The 20,836-nt window shown below is 46.6% G+C and overlaps 2 protein-coding genes and 1 pseudogene across 3 annotated transcripts in view; 1 reads left to right on the forward strand and 2 right to left on the reverse strand.

Annotated features, from left to right (window-relative positions):
- Positions 1-9,984: 9,984 nt before the first annotated feature.
- LOC308247954 (protein tyrosine phosphatase type IVA 1-like) overlaps positions 9,985-20,836 on the reverse strand; it is a 41,239-nt pseudogene continuing 30,387 nt past the window's right edge. Inside the window, exon 2 of the transcript in view lies at positions 9,985-10,461. The product of the transcript in view is annotated as a protein tyrosine phosphatase type IVA 1-like (transcript). The remainder of the gene's footprint in view (positions 10,462-20,836) is intronic.
- On the reverse strand, positions 11,689-12,839 carry LOC308249503 (uncharacterized protein; the record flags this gene model as incomplete). The annotated part of the gene is made up of 2 exons (XM_080671105.1): positions 11,689-11,712; positions 12,705-12,839. 2 exons carry the CDS (start codon positions 12,837-12,839, stop codon positions 11,689-11,691), a joined length of 159 nt encoding a protein of 52 aa, XP_080527231.1.
- The window catches only part of LOC308249504 (aldehyde oxidase 4-like), a gene marked incomplete at both ends in the record, with an annotated part of 34,612 nt that continues 28,661 nt past the window's right edge, over positions 14,886-20,836 (forward strand). The window contains 2 exons of the mRNA XM_080671106.1: positions 14,886-14,939; positions 18,580-18,637. Coding sequence (XP_080527232.1) covers positions 14,886-14,939; positions 18,580-18,637 — 112 coding nt within the window. The remainder of the gene's footprint in view (positions 14,940-18,579; positions 18,638-20,836) is intronic.

Raw genomic sequence — 20,836 nt, forward strand, 5'->3', positions numbered from 1 at the left:
ACACCAGGTGTCTGAAGCTGGATGACTCCAGCACCCAGTGACAGGAGTCAGCAGCTTTTAAAGGACTTTTGGAGGCTTTTTTCTGGGTGGAGACTTCTTTATGCATACCCGGAGGGGAGGTAATGGACTGTGGTCACCACAAGTAAAATGTGGTCTCAGCAAAGGGAATGTCCATAGTGAAATAACCTGAAAAGCCAGTTCCTGGGGGAGGGGTATTGATTCAATTGCTCAATCAAAGCCAACAATATTAACATTATAATTAAGGAGGATTTGGGGATTTTTAAGGAAGGAAAAGACAAAACTACCCATTTAAGCTGCTGCACATGTTCATTTCAAAGCTAGTTGTAAAGTTGTAAACACTGAGTAAAATAAATGTTACTTATGTTCTTCTTAACATTATTTCCCTGTGTTTTCTATATACAAATCTGTTTGACTTTAATGATAAGAAAATAATTATTTTGTAATGTTGTTTGATAAAAGCATAAGCAATGGCCGCCTCTTCTGTCATTCCAGTAGCCCTTCAGGTAACTCAAAAATTACAGTTCACAAAACCTCATCTGTTAGTGTTGCCAATTTCACCTGAGATTTCTTTCTTTTCTATTTATTTGTTTTTTTAAAATCTTTATTGTTGAGAGTATTACAGCTGTCTCTCCCCTTTTTTCCCCATTGCCCACTCCACCGGTTCCCACCTCACCCCAGGCCTTCACCGCGGACCACTTGGCCCTTGCAGCTCAACTCCCCTGGCCTCTGACAATGCCTCCTCGCACCTTCTTCACTTCCTCTCTGGGTGCCTCCATCTCTGCCTGGTTCTGTTATTCTTTTGGGAACCCAGGCCCCTTTCAGAGTCAAAAGGTGTGGACCCTTCTTCCTGATAAAAAGGGCACACATCCTGTATAAACCATACTACACTACCAGCTCAAACAACCCTGAAATCTTAGCGGATTAGCACAACCAGGGTCAATTTCTTTCTCTTTTTTTAAATATAATTTTACTGATTTCAGAGAGGAAGGGAGAGGAAGAGAGAGATAGAAACATCAATGATGAAAGAAAATCATTGATGAGCTGCCTCTTGCATGCCCCCTACTGGGGATTGAGCCCACAACCCAGACATGTATCCTGTGCAGGAATTGAACTGTGACCTCCTAGTTCATAAGTCGACACTCAACCACTGAGCTAAACCAGCTAGGGCCAGGGTCAATTTCTTGATTGGGCAAAGTGCAGTGTGGCTATTCTCCCAGGCCTCTATCCTCTAGCGTTACTCAGGGATCCACCTTCTGCCTGACTGTGCTCAGACAACACCTTACATATCTGTTTCCAGTGTTTATTACACACACAGCTCTGTGGACATCATGCCTGACTCAGGACCCTTCTGCTCTGCCTAGATTACTCTCACCTCTCATAGACACCGTCTATTTATCATTGTGTTTCCACAGAAGTTGCTCCCACCACCCCTCACTGCCTGGAACACCTCCAGCTCTCCCTGCCTCTGATCCACACGGGACTCGGCTGCAGCATCCTGGCTGGTCGCCCCCAGCCTGCCCAGGGAAATGGCAGGAATCATGTCCAGATTGAGGTCTCAGTGAAACACGGACCCAGGGCTAAGCAGAAACAGAAAACAGAAAAGGCAACTCCTTGCTTTCAGTTTCTCTCCTCCAGCCATCGCCACCTCTCACCTGCTGCCCTGGGCTGTTTCCAGCCTCCCTCCCCCACCAGCTCCTGCTCCTGCCTCCACCCTCCCAGGCCAACCTTGGACCCAGGCTTATCTTCATGGCACATGGGCTGCTGTGCTCAGCCTTGGGTCAGGGTCTTGTTTATTGTTTCCCTTGCGCTGGCTTCATGAGCGCTGGGAAACTCAGCACAGCAGCCACTGAATGTCACACCCACGGAAGCCGCACATCAGATGATTCTGAACTAGCATCTGACTCCAAAAACAACTGCTTCTGGTGCTTTGCGGTGATAGCTGCAAGGTTGGTTTCTTAGAGTGCAGGTTCAGAAGGCCCATTGCGTGTAACAACCCTCTCCCACGCTGCAGGGGACATCAGCAATGATCGGGGTGACTCAAATGGCCTCCGGGTTGCCACCACCCACTGCTGGTGAGGCAGGAGGACCAGCGGGGCCGCTGTGCTGGTCTGAGGGCAACCCAGCCCTCACTTTCCCTTTGCTGCGCTCTGGTCATGGAGGGCCCCTTTGACAAATGCCTTGGGTTTCCCCAGAAAGAACTTCTACAAGTCCTAGCCGGTTTGGCTCAGTGGATAGAGCGTCAGCCTGCAGACTGAGGAGTCCTGGGTTCAATTCCGATCAGGGCACATGCCCAGGCTATGGGCTTGATCCTGCAGTAGGGGGCGTGCAAGAGGCAGCCGATCAATGAGTGTCTCATTATTTCTCTCTCTCCCTCTCCCTTCCTCTCTGAAATCAATAAAAAATATATTTTTAAAAAAATAAAGAACATCTACAGACTTCAATCACTCTTCCTCTCTTCCCTTCCAACTCCCCCACCCTAGGCAAGGCCAGCAGGGATCCGAGCAGGACCCCCTTGGTGTCTGGGAGGAGGCGGAGGTTTGAGCCTGTCCCAAGCAAATCAGTCTCTCCTGTGCTTCTGCCAGGAGAGCCACTTACCTGCCCCCTTCCCAGCGTCTCCTCTCCTGCCCGCAACCTGGACCCCGTCCTCGGCCCTTGTCCAGGCCCAGTGGCCTTGCAGCATTTCATGTCCCAGAATCACTCCCACATCCCCTTTCACTCACCGTCTAATCTCCTGACAGTAGCTATGAGGACATCACTGGCCTGTTTGACTTTTCCCCACTCTCCCTGGCTCTGCCTATTTCTAGAAGCTTCTGAACTCATCTTTATTCTACCTGTTCATCTCATCAGAGGAAGCCCCACCTGTTATCTTTGCTTCCTAAGGAGCCCAGGATGGAATCTGCAGCCCACTCCACTCACAGGCGGAATGTTCAGGACCCTCGCCCAAGGTTTTCTGACACACAGCTATTTCTTTTAATTCTCAAAACACATGTATTCGGTTTTAAATAACAAATACATGTGCTAGCGCCTTGGAAGAGGAGGTTCTGTGCTGACACCCAGCAAACAGTCATTTGCATAAACTCCACAGAAGGTTGGGAATGCCCACACCCATCTCTTCTCCACCTGCGTCGGACTTGCTGTTCTTGATAAATATTAAAATGTAGCACAGTAATTGGCAGGTGCAGCTATAAGCTAATGAGCTTGACTGGTAAGTTCAACCTACTACCAGGAAGAAATCAAGATGTAATTAACCAAACAGCATGTAAAAGCAGTGGCTAAGCCTCCCCAAACAGAGCTTTGGGTGCAAATCCCATCTCTACTTGTTGCAAGGAAAGAAAACGGCTTAATGACAACCACATCTCATACTTGAAGAGAGCACGCCAAGCAGCCATCCCCTTGAGTTCAGAACATTCCCACAGTGGCCTTGAGCTTGGGAAAAGGAGGATTAAACTGCCCAAATGGGCCGTGTGTCTTTCAACAGTTTCACTGCCACTCGGTGACTTGGAAACCTAACCCTAACTTTACACAGATAATTCCTTCAGAAGTTTACCCACACCCAAAATTGTGGTTGAAAGTAACCATTAAGCTCTTTAAGACAATGACTACTTCAGGTATTCGGTGTGTTTTTTCAAATTTATATACAGGGTAGGAAAAAAGAAGGGTTACAATCATGAGTACATGAAACACAGAGTTTATTCTTGTATTATTATTAACTACTAGTGACCCGGTGCAGGAAATTCATGCACATTAAAAGGGGATTAATTAGAGGAAATAATTTAACATTGCTATTTGCCCTTTCTCTATAATAGAAGTGTCAGAGATGAAAGAAAATTAGTAAAATATATATGAAAACCTTCCTCCTATCAGAGTCTGGGGCACACCACGGGACCCAGAGTCAAGTCCCCGCCCACCCACATGCACCTCAAAATAGTATGAGACCCAGACCAGCAGCCCCCGCCCCCCCCCCAACATTGGGCTAGATCCAGACCCAGCCAGTCCCATTCTTGTCAAGCCCTGCCGGGCAGGGGGTGTAGCCTCAGGTCCCCTGGCCCGGTGCCAGGATGGAGGGTGTGGCCTGAGGTCCCCCAGCACAGACTGGGGCAGGGGGCATGCCTTGAGGTCCTCCATCAAGCCCTGCCAGGTGGGGGACACGGCCTGAGATCCCCTGTCAAGCCCCGCTGGGTGGGGGGCACGGCCTGAGGTCCCCTGGCATGGCACTGTGGCGGGAAAGGGGGGTAGCCTGGGGTCACCCTAGACCAGCACCAGGACGGGAAGTGCACCTTGAGGTCCCTGGTCAAACCCCACTGGGTGGGGGGTGCGGCCTGAAGTCTCCTGACAAGCCCCTCCAGGTGGGGGGTGAGGCCTGAGGTCCCCCATCCTGGCACTGGGGTGGGGGAGCAGCCTGAGGTCCCCTATCCCAGCACCAGGACGGAAAGCGCACCTTGAGGTCCCCTGTCAAGCCCTGCCAGGTGGGGGGTGGGGCGTAGTCTGAAGTCCCTTGTCAAGCCCTGCCGGGTGGGGGGGCACAGCCTGAGGTCCCCTGTCAAGCCCCACGGGGGCGGGAGAAGTTGTAGCCTCAGGTCCCTGCTGATTGCTCATTAAGGCTCCTTATGGGAACTTGGCCTCAGCCATCTTTGTGATGGAGTGATGGTCAATTAGCATATTCCCTCTTTATTATATAGGATTGTATTATTTTCCACATGAGCAACTGTAAACCTACATTTGCCTCACCCTGTATATGTGTATTTATTAACCAGCCCAAAGTTGCCTAACTCTGATCTGTCCTTTAGTCACACCCATCTTCCAGAATGTTCTTATCTACCCCTCACAAAATTTACCTGACTAGAATTCTACTTGCTCAAGACATTTTCCCTTCTGCTCTTGAGAAAAGATAACCTGAGATTATGTATTAATGAGTAGCACCTACCTGGTAAAATAAACATTTTAATGAAGGATTCCTGAATATCCGTGTTTCCCAGTTTCAGGAACCTGTGACACCACTCAGCGCCCCATAGGACACCTGCTTAGATAAGGGGACCTCTTTATACTGGACCACATTCATAGACGGCTATTTAGTATACCTGCTTTCAAAGAGAAGTTAAAATATATATGTAGCCAATATTTTGTCCCAATGAAAATAACTTTATTGCTTTTTTTGTGATTATATAAATAATATATGCTAATAGTTATTGTTTAAAAAACTTAATATATTAATATAATTTTCTATATTTCTCTATGTATATGTACATGTCTATATAACTTTACACCCTTGGGATCTCTTTGTAATTGCTTCACTTAGTTGTAGACACACTTTAGAAGGCTTTTCCTTTGTCATTTTGCTTTGTTTTGGTGGGGGAGGGAATATTGCCTTCCCCACCCCCAGGTAACCAATGTATGGTGTGCATCCTTCCATTTCTTTCCCCATGTTCATATATGCATAAGTAAACATTCATACATATACATGGAGTTTCAGTGTACAGTATCTTAATGTCTATCTTAATATCTTTGCTTAAGAATGTCCCTCTCACCCTGGCCAGTTGGTTGAGTGCCATCCCATGCACCAAGAGGTGGATGGTTTGATTCCCAGTCTGAGCACATGCCTGGGTTTCCAGCTCCATCCCCAGTGGAGGGTGTATGCAGGAGGCAGCCAACAGATCCATGTCTCTCTCTCTCATTGGTGCTTCTCTTTCTCCCTCTCCCTTCTCCTCTCTCTGGGATCAATGGAAACATATTTTAAAAAAAAATGTTCCTCTCATCTACCACTTACTAACATTGTTCACCAAATTGAAATCAACTTAGTATTAATTTGGGTGAAAACGTAGTAGTTTCAAGAGAACTGTAATGAGATAGGGGGTTGGGGGTGGAATTGTAAAGCCTGTCTGTCTCCCCTGGACTCCATTTAACACATTCTCTCTCTAGACACCTCAGTCATCTCCTCTGAATCAAGAAAGATAAAACCCACCGCCGGTCAGGCTTTACCAGGCTTCTACTGTGGGACTGACCGATGATGTCATCAAGCATTGGGACCACAAACAAGGGACTTGCTGTTGGAAGGTCTGAGTTTGCATACTGGTTCTGTACACTTAATGTCTACGTGACCCTGACAAGTGTCCAAGTCTCATCTCAGTTTTCTCATCTGCAAAACGGGAATCTGTATATATAAAACCCTAAGTGATCAGTCGCCGGTTGACCAGTTGCTATGATGCGCACTGACCACCAGAGGACAGATGCTCAACGCAGGAGCTTCTGAGCAACAGCAACTTTGCAGAGTGCCCTCTCGCACTCCAGGACCCCTCGGGGGATGTTGGACTGCCGGTTTCGGCCCAATCCCCGCAAGCCAGCCCAAGGGACCTCACCTACTAGTGTACCCCGCTCACTCCACAGACGCCCTTTGAGCCCTGGTGCTGCCCCAGGTGTGGCCGGCTGGGGAGGGACTGCGGGAGGTTGGCTCCAGGGCATGTCCGGCCCATCTTGCCCAGTAATGCCCCGCTGGCCTCCTTTCAATGTGCACGAATCTGTGCACTGGGCCTCTCGTATTATAATAAATCTCACAGAATTGTCATGAGGACTAAACAAGATAATACTAAACAAATAAATGTGAAAGCATTTTTAAGTTATAAAGTGTATTAGACAATGTGGGAAATATAAAGTACAAAGTAATTCTTACGTAAGGGACTAAGTTTTATACAAATTGGTAAGGTTAACACAGGGTGTTTCAGTCCTGGGGCAGTCGGTGGTTAAAGGGTAGGGCCATATACTCTCATGACCAACGCCAGTAATTCCTCTCTTTCCAAGGCCAGATAAGAGATGTGCCCCACATAGACTGTACCAGCTTCGTCCTATTGGTAGAGTAACACCCTCCCATCTCCTGATCCATGAAAGACTCAAAGGGGAGGCCCTTAACACCTGTAAACATGTTACTACACATATACTCAGACCTATCACTTTCACTGCTAGGAATTTTTTAACAGCTTTACTGAGATATAATTCACAAATCATAAAATTCACCCATTTAAAGTGTACAATTTGATTGTTTGTAGTATACTCATAAACTTGTACAACCTCACTACAGTCTAATCTTAGAACATTTTTATCACGCCCGCCCCCCCCCAACCCGCAAAAAAAAACCTAAATCCACCATCACTTTTAGGAATTTAACCGATGGACATACAAAAAATTTCTTTTTGCCAAAATATATATGCAAAGATGTTTACTGTGGGAAGATATTTATATAAGAATGAAAAAAAAAAAAAACCCACACAAGGTGTTCCTTATTTGGGACTTTTAATAAAGTGCATTGCATCTATATGATGGACTACTATGCAGATATTAAAATGAATGAGGTCTACTATATCTATATATGATGGCATGGGAAAATGTTAGAAACTGCATAGTTCTATGTGAAATAGGTCACAGGAGCTCTAGACTAGATAAAACCCTATGGAATTCTAGCAACATGTGGCAAGGCAGGACTGCCAGATATGCTGCAGGCCTGTGAAGATAACCTATGCTCTCCTTCTACCTCCTCCAAAAGTTTACAAGAACGGCTAGGTATCTATTTCCGATCCTAGAAATAAGAGTATAAGTGGTAGAAGAATTTCCTTTCCAATGATTCTGACCGTTTGAAATTCTGGGATTATCAGGTGGCAGAAACTTGGGAACGTGTCCCCTTGTACAGTTTCAGAACCGCACAGGGAAAAGGCCATACTGATGCGTCCCAATTCTCTTTCAGTGGTTTGCTTCTTTAAGGTATGCATTTTGCAATTAAGATATGTATAGGTTACAAGAACCCCTTGACCCAGCACACCACACCATTCTCCCCCAGTTCCCTCCTCCTCCTCACCCAGCACCACACCAAGTTAGGCCATAAAACAGAGTAGAGTGGAAGGAACCTCATTGGAGATTTGGGATTATCGACTTGTCCTGTAGCCCCTGCCTTTTGCCCTGGGGGCATTGTATCTATTCTCTGAGAGTTCTCCACCTCTTGGGACTCTTCATTCATATGTGCCATTAGACAGGGCTTCATTACCTGTCTCAGGTGTTGGGCTTCTCCCATAGCCCAGCATATAATGAAACAAATAACTAAATGATATAGTTGCTACCTGCCAACCAGGAAAAAGGTGACATCCAGATAATGGGTAAGATCTAGATTAGTGGAGGCTTTCCATAACAACACAAAATGAGGTTTATAGAAAGACATTAAATAATAACTAAGACTTAAAAATCAAAATGTTGAGCAAAACTGATGTATAGTTATATGAGTGTGAGAGATGTAAACATATATTGAGCAAACAAATAACTAGATAGGCCCTACTTTACTTTTTCTATGTTTGAAATGACTGCAGGCATAAACCACATAAGGTCCAGAGTGCTCATAGTTCCTGGGATTTTAATTCTGTCTGAAACTAAAAATACACAAGTATTGTGCTGGGTATTTTGGCACATAATCTTTCTAAATCACTTATCTATATATATAAAAGGCTAAGTGACTGTCTGACCATCCAACCATCCGACTGGCCAGTACATGTGACGCACACTGACCAGCAGGGGGCAGACACTCAACGCAGGAGCTGCCAAGCTGCAGTGACTTGGCAGCAGCAGTTCTTGGGTGACACACCCCAGAACCAGAGAGGAGGAAGCTCGATTCCTCACAGGGCCGCACAATTCCACCTTCAGCCATGGGTTATGTTGCACTATCGGCCCCAAATCTGGTTACTGCACACTTGCATTTGCATTCCACACCCTGTACAACAGCAACTTTGCAGAGTGCCCTCTCGCACTCCGGGACCCCTATCTATCTATCTTATATAATAAAAGGGTAATATGCAAATCGACCAAACAGCGGAACGACCAGTGGCTATGATGTGCACTGACCACCAGGGGGCAGACGCTCAGTGCAGGAGCTGCTCCCTGGTGGTCAGTGAGCTCCCACAGCAGGAGCACCACTCAGCCAGAAGCCAGACTGACAGCTGCAAGCTCAGCGGTGGTGGCCAGAGCCTCTCCCGCCTCCGCAGCAGTGCTAAGGATGTCCGGACTGTGAAGGGCACAGGCCAGGCTGAGGGACACCACCACCTCAGCGCCCCCTCACCCCCAGTGCACGAATGTTGTGCACCAGACCTTTAGTATATTGGTAAGATTCTGGCATGGGAATAGATTTAAAGACATAACTCAATACTGCATGATTCCAGGAAAAGTCACTTGGTACAAATGATAAGCACATTTTAAATGCTGAACAGTAAGAACCTTTTGCTAAAAAAAAAAAAATAGGTTGATCATAATCAAACATAGAGGTTGCAATTCTGTCAAGCTTGTGGCCTGGTATAACTAATTTTCTATAAATATTTCTCTCTTTACCGTAACCAGCCTGGCTAGAGAGCGGACACGAGTCCTAAGTAGGGGCGATGGGGGATTGAGAAAATGAAAGAGACAGACACAGACACAGTAGGGAAAGCTGGGACCGGGTGGGACAGCTGTCCTCTGATGGAGAGACAGTGACCCAGAGCCGGTGCAGCGCGTTTATTATATACAGCATAATTCCAGGAAGTTTTACTAAAGTTTAAAAGAAAGGAAATTAAGAGAAATCATGGTTAAAGATCAAGCTATAATTTTTCATTCTTGTGGCTTCTTTGTAATCGTCACTCCTGGCTAAGCCCGGATAATTGCATCCATTTCTTGTGCCTGGCTGAACCTAGATAATGAAACCTACCCCCTGGCACCTGAGCTAAGGGTCAGACTGACAACATACCTGCCTCTGGCACGGTACGTTTCCAGGACGTGGCTCTGCCAACGCCACTGGACTCAGCTGACAACACTGTAAGAAACGCTCAATGTGCCTTCCCAGGTGCTCTCTACACTTTTCAACACTCCTATGGAAGCCTCATCAGACTTACTCACCAACCCAACATGTTGGCTAATGTGTACTACGAATTAGATCCTATCTCAAATTCCACTCCCAAAGCAATAGCATCACTGAATGCTACAGCTGTTTCTATGACCACTGGAGTCTTTGGAATGCAGCTGCCTTTTAGGGCGGTACTTCTCCAACTAGAGAAGTTGCTTGCTGTTCAAAGCTCCATGCTGCTTTTGTCTTACGAAATGTACTGCATCTTCATATTTCATTCCACCTTCGATTAACACTGGGGCAACAAGCACCGGCGCTCTTGCAAGGCCTGCAAAACAAGGTGTGGCAATACAGCCACCAGGTTCTGCAGGAAACTTACTTTTTACCAGACTTAACCAGTCACCAACAATGTGGGTGGATGGTGCTGCACCATCATCAAAAGGCCAGTCAAAGACATGGATGCCTTCTTTCTCCACAAGAGTAGTGTCCTAAGTTGCTTCACATACTCTTATGATTGTGCTAACTCCATTCTTCTTAAATTCCGCTATGAATTTGTTTGAGGTCACAGTGGTTGAATTGTGTGTAATAAGAAATCTCATGTCCTTTTTTTTTCATGTATTCATGTGTTTTTATTGAACACATCTGAATTATTCACATTGTCATAGATCCTGAACTCATAAGCATGGACCATGCACAGGCTGGCAGCAAGCCAGGAAGCCACTCTGCAAGCAAACAGATACTCTGCATAAGGAGAAAAGTCATAACACAACATTTAATGTCCAACCTGAGTCATCTCAGAATGTTATATATATTGACTTCTTAATTCATATAGTATCAGGAACTCAACTGCTTGGTTGGTGACGGGGTTGACCTGGTTTCAGGAGGAATATTCCTGAAATAATTAAGGAAAGGGGGGCTCAATCTTTCTTCTTGGTTGCTTGCTCCTCCCCAGCACCTTCATCTTTCTTCTCATCCTCAGCTTCTTGGGCATCTTCTCCTTCACCTTCACCTCCTTCTTCTTCCTCCTTTGCACCCTCAAATTCTTCCTTGGCACTTTCTTCCTCTTCCTCTCCTTCCTCTTCATCAGCCACTTCCTTCTCCTTCTCCTCCTCTTCAGATTCTCCTTCAGAGGGGGTTCATCCTTAGCTTCCTCGGCTTTTGCAGCCTCAATGGTCTCCTCCACCTCGATCTGCTCCTCCTGGACGTGGCTGGTGTATTACGAAGGGAAGGAGCGAGCGGACATCAAGTAGGAGCTAGTCTGTAACCACTGTAGGCAGATCGATTAAAGATCTGGGAACTCTGGGAGTAGCCGCTGGCTATGCTTCCCACGCTGGTGAAACTGAACTGGGTCTCCTCACCTTCCAAGAGTTTCCTGTGAGCTGCAATGTCAATGTCCAAAGCCATCTTCACACTGAGGAGGTCCTGGTATTCTTTTAAATATCATGCCATTTCACTCTTTGTAGTTCTCAACTCATTTTCTAATTTGTTGATTGTGTCCTCCATAGCACTAACGTGGGAGTTCTGCTTATCCTCCAACTCTCGCAGCTGCTATCCCAGAGCTTCGTTCATGCCCTAGCATGCTTTGATCTCCAGGGTCTTGGCCTTTCAGACACCTCATCCTTGGCAGCGCACACCCCGTAGGTGTTCTTGGCAGTGCTCTTGGTCAGCATGGTGAAGCAGCTCTTGTACCATTCTTCTGCATTCTGCATGTTCTTGGCAGCCAGCTTCTCATACTGGGCGCAGATGTCCTTGAGCGCGGCAGAGAGATCGGACTTGGAGAACATGTCCATCTCCATGGAGATCTGAGCGTACTGGATCTGCTCCTGCAGCTAGGCAATCTCCTCTTTGTGCACCTTCTTCAGAAAGGCGATTTAGTCCATCAGGCTGTTGATGTGCTTTTCGAGCTCAGCTCCAGCGAGAGCCTCCTCGTCTGCACCTTTGCACGCCTCCATCAGCCAGCCCTCTGCGTCATCATGGTTCAGCACCTCTTCCTGGTAGCATGCCCGCAGGTTGCTCCCAGTCCCTTCCAAGCCCTAGTGCCTGCTAACTGCCCACTGCCCTCTCCTCGCCAGGGACCAGGCGCTGTGGGCCAGGGAACAGGCATCCCATTTTCATTAAAATGTTCAACCCCGGCCTGCTCCACCAGTGTCCCGGGGCAGACAGTCATCCCAGAGACACTGGCCATACCCCCCTGCCCGGATCCCTGATAGAGCCTGGACCCTGCCGGCGGTGTCAGGCACTGCCCGCCCGGCCTGCCCGATTCCCGATGGAGGCCTGGACCCCAGGGGCGGCATCAGGGGCTGCCAGCCCAGCCTGCCCAGTTATCAATGGCGGCCTCGACCCTGCGGGCGGCATCAGGGGCTGCCAGCCCGGCCTGCCCAGTTACCGATTGCAGCCTGGACCCCGCGGGAGGCGTCACGCGCTGCCCGCCCAGCCTGCCTGGTTACCGATCATGGCCTTGATCGAAATATCATGTTCTTGTATGTGACTTCCACATGAGCTGGGCAGTTCATGCGAGCCATGATCATTTAGTTAAGAAACACTCAATAGGGTGATGAAAGAATTTAAAAATTGAATACAGACATGATGCAAAGAAACTGAGCCCACTTCATTGTACCCCACGGGAAATTATCGGTGCTTTGAGTGACGCTGGGAGTAATGGGAAATGAGATGACCTCCTAACAAGCACCAGCAGTTCCTCCATCAGGTAATACTGAGGCCCTCCCCTCCTCCCCATCCAGGCCTGAACTCTTGTAAAATGCTCCGCAGATTCCAGTCAACACTTCTATGGCCAGGGGAACCACTCCTCTGGGGGCTTCTTGGTGGCGTAGTAATGGATTGCTACAGGCCACCCGTCTGCATAGAGGGCGTGCTGTGCCTGGCAATAATCTCCACTGCCCTTCAGAAACTCCATAAATGTGTGACCAAGAACACCACAGAAAGAACCATGTTTACTCACTGAAGGTTGTGGCCTCGTCATACAACCGGTCCTGACAGCGGTGGTGGAGGCAGCGCAGGGCAGGGGGAGGCATGGGGTGGGGGGTGGGGGGTGGCGGCTTTGCAGAAGGTGGCAGGGGCACCAGACTCTCCCATTGAGAAACAGAGTATGGAAGGAGAAGTGGAAGAAATGAATGCAAAGGAGCGAAGAAATAAAGATGAGACCCAGTAGGGGTCGGCAAACTTTTTCTGTAAGAGACCCAGAGAGTAAATATTTTAAGGCTTTGCAGACCATAAGATCTCGGCTGCGACCACTCAGCCTGCTGTTGCAGCTGGAAACCAGCCAGAATCAACATCTAAATGAATGTTTGTGGCTGGGTTCCAATAAATCTTTAAGGACACTGGGAAAAGTTTCATGAGTTTCAATAGTATCCTATCTAACAAAGGGGGAATATGCTAATTGACCATTACTCCATCACAAAGATGGCTGCACCCACAGCTGAGGCCAAGTTCCCATCAGGAGCCTTAACGAGCAATCAGCCGGGACCTGAGGCTATGCCAGGGGTGGGCAAACTTTTTGACTCGAGGGCCACAATGGGTTCTTAAACTGGACCGGAGGGCTGGAACAAAAGCATGGATGGAGTGTTTGTGTGAACTAATATAAATTCAAAGTAAAGGAGCGGAGGGGAGAGCAAGAGAACCAGATAGAACAGCTGGATCCAGCCCGCAGGCCGTAGTTTGCCCAAGGCTGGATGCCCTCCCCGTCCCAGCAGGGCTTGACAGGGGACCTCAAGGTGCGCTTCCTGTCCTGGTGCTGGGCTAGGGGACCTCAGGCTGCTCCTCCCGCCCCAGCGCCAAGGCCAGGCCGGGGGACCTCAGGCTGTGCCCCCCACCAGGTGTCCCTTGACAGGGAACTTCAGGCCATGCCCCCCACCTCAGCACCGGGCCAGGTGACCTGACGCTGGCCCCCCTGCCTGGCTGGGCTTGACAGGGGACCTCAGGCCATGCCCCCCACCCAGCGGGGCTTGATGGGGGACCTCAGGCTGTGTCCCCCACCTGATGGGGCTTGATGGAGGACCTCAAGGCACGCCCCCTGCTCCGATCTGGGCTGGGGGACCTCAGGCCACGCCCCCCATCCTGGCGCCGGGCCAGGGGACCTGAGGCTACACCCCCTGCCCGGCAGGGCTTGACAAGAGTGGGACTGGCTGGGTCTGGATCTAGCCCAATGTTGGGGGGGGGGGGCGGGGGCTGCTGGTCTGGGTCTCATACGATTTTGAGGTGCATGTGGGTGGGCCGGGACTTGACTCTGGGTCCCGTGGTGTGCCCCAGACTCTGATAGGAGGAAGGTTTTCATATATATTTTACTAATTTTCCTTCATCTCTGACACTTCTATTATAGAGAAAGGGCAAATAGCAATGTTAAATTATTTCCTCTAATTAATCCCCTTTTAATGTGCACGAATTTCATGCACTGGGTCACTAGTAGTATTATATTGACTGATGGTTTGGTTTAAAAATAACAATAGCCTATTTAAAACTCTATTTTTAAAATATATATATATATATTTTTTATTGATTTCAGAGAGGAAGGAAGAGGGAGAGAGAGATAGAGACATCAATGATGAGGATCACTGATGGGCTGCCTCCTGCACGCCCACACTGGGGATTGAGCCCACAACCCCAGCATGTGCCCTGATTGGGAATCGAACCATGACCTCCTGATTCATAGGTCGATCCTCAACCACTGAGCCACGCCAGCCTGGCAAAACTCGATTTTTATTTATTAGTCCCTGGCTTTCAACAAATTTCCCTTGCAAGCCATTCTGGGCTTCAAAGGGGACGGGCAATGACTTGGCTCACTCCTGGCAAAGGAGGAGACAGGTGCTGCCAAGAGCCCTTAGAAGTGCTTGCGGGCAGGGCCGGCAGGCAGCCCTGGTTGGTGCTCCTGTCTTCCAGCATGTGGCTATAAATCACCCGCTGACGCTTGTGCTTTTCCAAGACCTGTAGGCATCTAGGTGTTTGCTCTCACCGACCTGCTCTATCAGAAGGAAAGCCTCCTACTGTGGTGGAGGCATTGTTTTCTGGCACGATGCCTTCTCTCCCCAGTTCTGATGAGCTGATTTTCTTTGTGAATGGAAGAAAGGTAAGTTTACACAATAAATTAATATGAACTTTTGCACACCAGAGGCAAAAGCCAAGCTCATTTCTTTTCACCACGATGCCACTCCTTAACTAAACTCTGCCTTCTGTCTTTTTCAAGTGATACTAGTATGTACTGGTCTGAACTTGAGCATGGGTCATTCATTCAAGGTTTAGTGCAAAATTATGAAAGCATGGGGGCTTTTGCTTGCCTTAACTTTTCTTTTGGACAGTAAGGAGCTCCCGTTTGTATTTGTTGGATTACAATGGGAGTGAATTCTGACCCAGGTTATGAAAAACTATATTAGTTCTACTCGAGTTCACCGATGTTATTTCAACAGTAGGCATATGTGACATTAAGGATGCTAATAGCAAAGAATGATTTTGTTTTGCCTTCATACATCCACTCAGGCTGGTCAATTAGCCCAGAAACTGAAGCAGCTCTGCTGAGCCATGGGACAGAGAGGCGGCTGTGTCCACTGGGGAAGAGGTGGGGCGACTCAAATGCTCAGTTGTCCTCAGGCCTGTACTTGAATGAGCAAAATGAATCAGTAAAATGTTTGAGGTGCTTTGAGACAATTAGGTGGAAAAAAACTTATAAAGTATTAAAATAGAAAATTGTTTCCAAAAGTCATTTGGTGTTTATGATTTTGCTTCCCAAGCCTCAGATGTACTGCATTACTGATGTTCTTCCCTAAAAGAGGGGACACAACTTTAATCATGGCAAAAATTCTTGGGAGTGTTGGCTGTCAAATAGCAGGGAAACATTTTTAGGAAACCCATGAACTAAAGAACACAAAGTGAAAGAGAAAGAAAAGAACAAAGAAAAAATCTGGGTTTAGTAATACTGCTTACCAATTAGTCAGGATCTTGCATGACCTGAAGCCAACTGGCATGTCAGAAGAATAATTGCTGAGTGGACAATTCACAGGAATTCAAAAGCTAAGAACTTTTCTGAGTGCAAGGAAAACGGGGCTTTGTTGCTTTGCTGTTGCTGGTAAATAAAACCATTTATCCTTTAATAACACATTAGAATGATTATTCCCTCTCCAGGTCTCCCAATCTTTTGAATTCATAGCTGATATTTTGGTATTTTTCCCTTTCTCCATTTTACAAATTTCTAAGACAAGTTGTAGATGGCAAATAAAAGGGGGGAAATATATGCAACTCTTTGAAGAGATCGGGTTTGCTGTTATTTTTGTGGTTGGTCTTCTTCCCTTTAGACCCAGGAGCGCAGAGTTGAGCGAAGCACATTCCTCCACCAATCGCACATCCTCATTACAGCCTGGACAAGGCTTTTCTTCTGCTTTATATTGTTTTATTTTTTCTTTTTCTTTCTTATTTTCTCTTTATTTCCTTCTCCCAGATGCATCCACTCTTGTTCATATAACATACATCCTTGTCATATACTTTCAATATAGTCATTTAGAAAGATAGATGTATCCTTGAAATATATGCAGCTGACCCTTGAACAATACAGGTTTGAACTGCGTTGGTCCACTTATATGTGGTTGTGTGTGTGTGTGTTTTTTTTTTCAATAAATACTTTCAATGTATTTTCCTTATGATTTTCTTAATCACATTTTCTCTAGCTTACTTTGTTGTAAGAATACAATATAAATATATATGTATATATAACATACAAACTATGTGTTAATTGACTGCTTATGTTATTGGGAAGGCTTCCAGTAAACAGTAGTCTATTAATAGTTAAGTTTTGGGGGAGTCAGAAGTTATACATGAATTTTCAACTGTGCAGGGGGATCAGCCCCCCTAATCCCACATTGTTCAAGGTTCAACTGTACAGTGTTTGACTTTGCATGCATGTGCTTATATTCTTAAGTTACCCAAGTGAAATTGTGATTTACTTTACAAGACTTATACATCCCCTTCTATTTCTTTTGTGACTCACTGCTGTTTTTGAGATATATCCATGTTGCTCTTTGAACAACTGGCTCATTATTTCTGCATGTAGAGTTCTCCGGGCTGTGTACACCCTTCACTCTGCTTATGCAGTCCCCCAGTGATAGACACATGGGGTGCTTCCAATTCCCCACTACATGCAGTGAACCCCCGACCGTGTATTTCCTTACCAACACTGGCAAGAAAATCTCTAAGTGAGATTATGGCATGCCAATGTCTCAGGTCCTGCCAGGCGGCTTTCCAGAATCCAGCACAAGTTACATTTTCCCATAGTTGATTGCATGACAAGTGCTGCCTTCTTATCAATTTGCAAATCTATGATGTACCAACACTTGATACAATCAGACTTGCTAAAGTGTGCTAAGCTGATGGGTGTAAAATATTCTCTCATTGCAGTTCTCCCTTGCTTATCTCTGGATATTGGTAAAGTTGCTCATTTTTTCATATACATAGTAAAAAGAAATCATTTCCTAAGTGTCTTTAAAGTACCAGAAGAAACAGATGGTACGAGTACAATTTTGTGAGTGCAACAAAATTATGGTATGACCAGAATTTTTCATATGATTACTGAAATATTTATTTATTTTCTAAATATATTTTTATTGATTTCAGAGAGGAAGGGAGAGGGAAAGAGAGAGAGAGAAACTTCAATGATGAGAGAAAATCATTGATTGGCTGCTTCCTGCACTCCCCCTACTGGGGATTGAGCCTACAACCCAGGCATGTGCCCTGACCGGAATGGAACCGTGACCTTCTGGTTCATAGGTCGATACTCAACCACCGAGCCACTATGGCAGGGCTGAAATATTTATTTTAAGTGACTGGGAGTGCTATATATGTGAGATGTCAGAATTGCAGTTAGCATCCTTTCATTACATTCCCCAAAGTCTAACCTTGTTTTCTCCTTCATTTGGGCCTTGATCCTTCCTTGTCATAACAGGTGCTGAGCTTATCTCTGGCTCTTCAGATCCTCCGAGGACACGGAAGGAAACTTGGAAATACGAGGCATTTATTAAAAATAATGTGGTTTGTTGTTTTTTTCCTGGGGTGATAAAAATACTCACACTTTTAGAAGAATAATGTCCTCTTTTTTGTTGTTGCTCAGTGCTACTCTTCCAGGCGACTCTCTCTTCAGTTCTCTCTAATATTGCCAGACTGTACCCAGCCAGGGAGCTGCTTGGGCAGGGAGGGCAGACAGCTTTCATCGCATGTGTCAGCTGTGATCTATTGGTGGCAACAGCCTGGCATGCAACCTGAGAGACAGAGCAGCGATTGATGCTCCCTTCTGCTCTTCCCTCACCTGCTGGCACCTGCATTTCACTGAGGAGGGATGGAGAAGACAGGGCTGTCTCCCTTAAACCCACTCCCTTCTGATCTTATGACTCCCTTAGAAAATCTTCTGCAGCTAACCTGTTTTGTGGCTTCCTATAGCCACTAGCTATCTTGATCAATTTTGGAACCTGTGTATCCATTTCCCTAGATAACTCTAAGGAAAAACAATCCAGAATTTACACTTGTCATATGTGTTACAAAATTCAGAGGCGTTAAGATAATGCTCCATCATTTTTTCAAAATTCTGGTTCCAAGTATTGTGTTTCCTTTGCTGTTGTTTTGTCTTTGGACGCCATCACCCATCAAAAACATGCCCCTAAACAACAGGTAGAATTGCCACGCTTTCTGGTGTTCTCTTCCTGAAGCCCTCCTCTCGCTCCACAATGTAGGTCGTGGAGAAGAGCGCCGATCCTGAAATGAACCTGCTGTTCTACCTGCGGAAAGTCCGTATCCTTACATTTCGCTGTAATCCGTCTGGATTGGGTGGTAAACAGTGAACACGCTAAGACTTCTGAAGAAAGCTGCCCTGTATTTGTTCTGGGTCAATAACCTGGTGTCCAATGTGTAGCGTCTAGTTGGAGTTCAGAGAATGCATCCAGAAGTGATATATGTGTACTTTATTTGTTGTATTTTTCACCTGAGCAAATAACCAAAAGACCCCTCCAGGGAACCACGAGGGTCCACTGGGAATAGCTTTGGGAAATAACTTCATGTCTTTTGAGGCCCATGGTCACCGGGATGGCGGCTTCATGTTCAGGCGTGTGAAGGTGAACACGCTTGGCCAATTGCTCAGGGCAGCATGTCCCTGACAATGGTTTCCCACCAGCACATGTCCCTGACTTGTCACGTATGCCTTTTCATAAACCTTATTGAAGAAAACAAGGTTTTATAAACATTTCAAAATTCCCAAGTCTAGCTAATGCCCTCCCAGATTTCCACCTGGATCTGGAGCTTCCTTCACCTCTCACTCCTCCGAGACCTCCAGGAGAGCTTCGATAAAGATTCAAAAAGCATTTCTTGGTTTTGGGTGCAACTATAAATGGGTAGCACGAGGGCGTGATTCTGGCCCTATATCTGTCTTTTTGCCTCCCAACATACACACCCTAATACATGACTTTATTTCTCCCTGTTCTTCCCTTGCCAAGTTTATCTAATAAATTATGTGTGCTGGATGCCACCTGGTCTATGGAACCCCTTGCAATATAGTTTCCTACCCCATCATTTTACTCCTCTCGTCAATATATCTGCCCCTATTCCACTCACTATTCCAGGAACTGTACAGGTGACTGGACTATCACCGGGCAGCTGGGATGGACGGGGTGACTCGGTGGGAGGCTGTGACCTTGGGAAGGAGTGAAATAGTGAAAGAAAGATGGGGATGGCTCCCCTATATTTGATTTCTTGTGTGACTGGGTCCCATTCTGGCAATGACACCTGAGTCAGGCCCCATGTCAGCAGCAAATTGGTGTTTTGTGGGAGCCTGAAGTTTTTAAAATATTGGAGACCTGCCTTCAGGGAAAAAATATAAAATTAGCAATGTAAATTAGGTACAGGGTCCTGGGAGGGGCCATGGGGGTCCGGTGAAAAGTGCAGTAGGCCAGTGCTGGTGTATGCACATGGGGGACTCGCTCTGACAGAAAATCCAATATTTGTGAATCACCCACTTGAGGAACAAGTTAAAAATAAGACTCTGGCCCAGTGGGTGTGGCTCAGTGGTTGAGCATCTACCCAGGAGTCAAGAGGTCACCTGTAGATTCCCCGTCAGGGCACATGCCCATTTGGGGGCTCAATCCCCAGTAAGCGGGCGGGGTGTGCAGGAGGCAGCTGATCAATGATTTTCATCACTGATGTTTCTTTTTCTCTCTCCCTCTCCCTTCCTCTCTGTCTAAAAATCAATAAAAACATATTTTGAAAATAATAAGCCTCTGACTCCATCCCAGAACTGTTGACTCTGTAATCAGAGGTTGGGGCCTGGACGTCTCAGGTGAGCCACACTTACTTAGAACGACTTCTTTATGCCTTTAGGCACCAAGAAGAATGAGCAGAGGAGGACACTGGGGAGATGGGAAATGGGAGGCTGGGGCAATTCTGCCTAGAGCGGCTTCCGGCCATGTTTCCTTGGGAATCCATGCATGTTCAGCTTGCTCCTAATATAGATGAATTTCTTCATTTAGGAGGTCTAGAGAAAGCACAGAGAAGTCTGTAGTGAATTTAGAAGTGCTATAAAGGGAAGTGGTAGGGTGACACTGGGTAACTATGAGGTGGCAGAGCCCTTGAGGGAAATTTTGGACTATTGTTTGCTTTTGTGTGTTTGTTTTCCAGCTACAAGCCCAGTTCCTGGAATAATGAGTGGAATAGGGGATGACATATTGGCTAGAGGGAAATCATACAATAATTAATAAATAATGATACAAGAATAAACTCTGTGTTTCATGTACTCACCACTGTAGGCCTGCTTTTGCCCACCCCTGTATTTTATCTGGCAACCTACTTAAATGATGAGCTTGAGGATGAACTGACAAAATATGGAAGGAACTGTTTGAGGCAGGCACCTCTGGTGGGGGTGGAAGAAGGAAGCATCAAACTAGTTGTTTAGTGACCAAAGGACAAAGCAGCTAGTTGCACCAACTTTTGGCTTTTTCATTC

This window comes from Plecotus auritus (assembly GCF_963455305.1).
Source record: "Plecotus auritus genome assembly, chromosome: 5".
NCBI classification, from domain to species: domain Eukaryota; kingdom Metazoa; phylum Chordata; class Mammalia; order Chiroptera; family Vespertilionidae; genus Plecotus; species Plecotus auritus.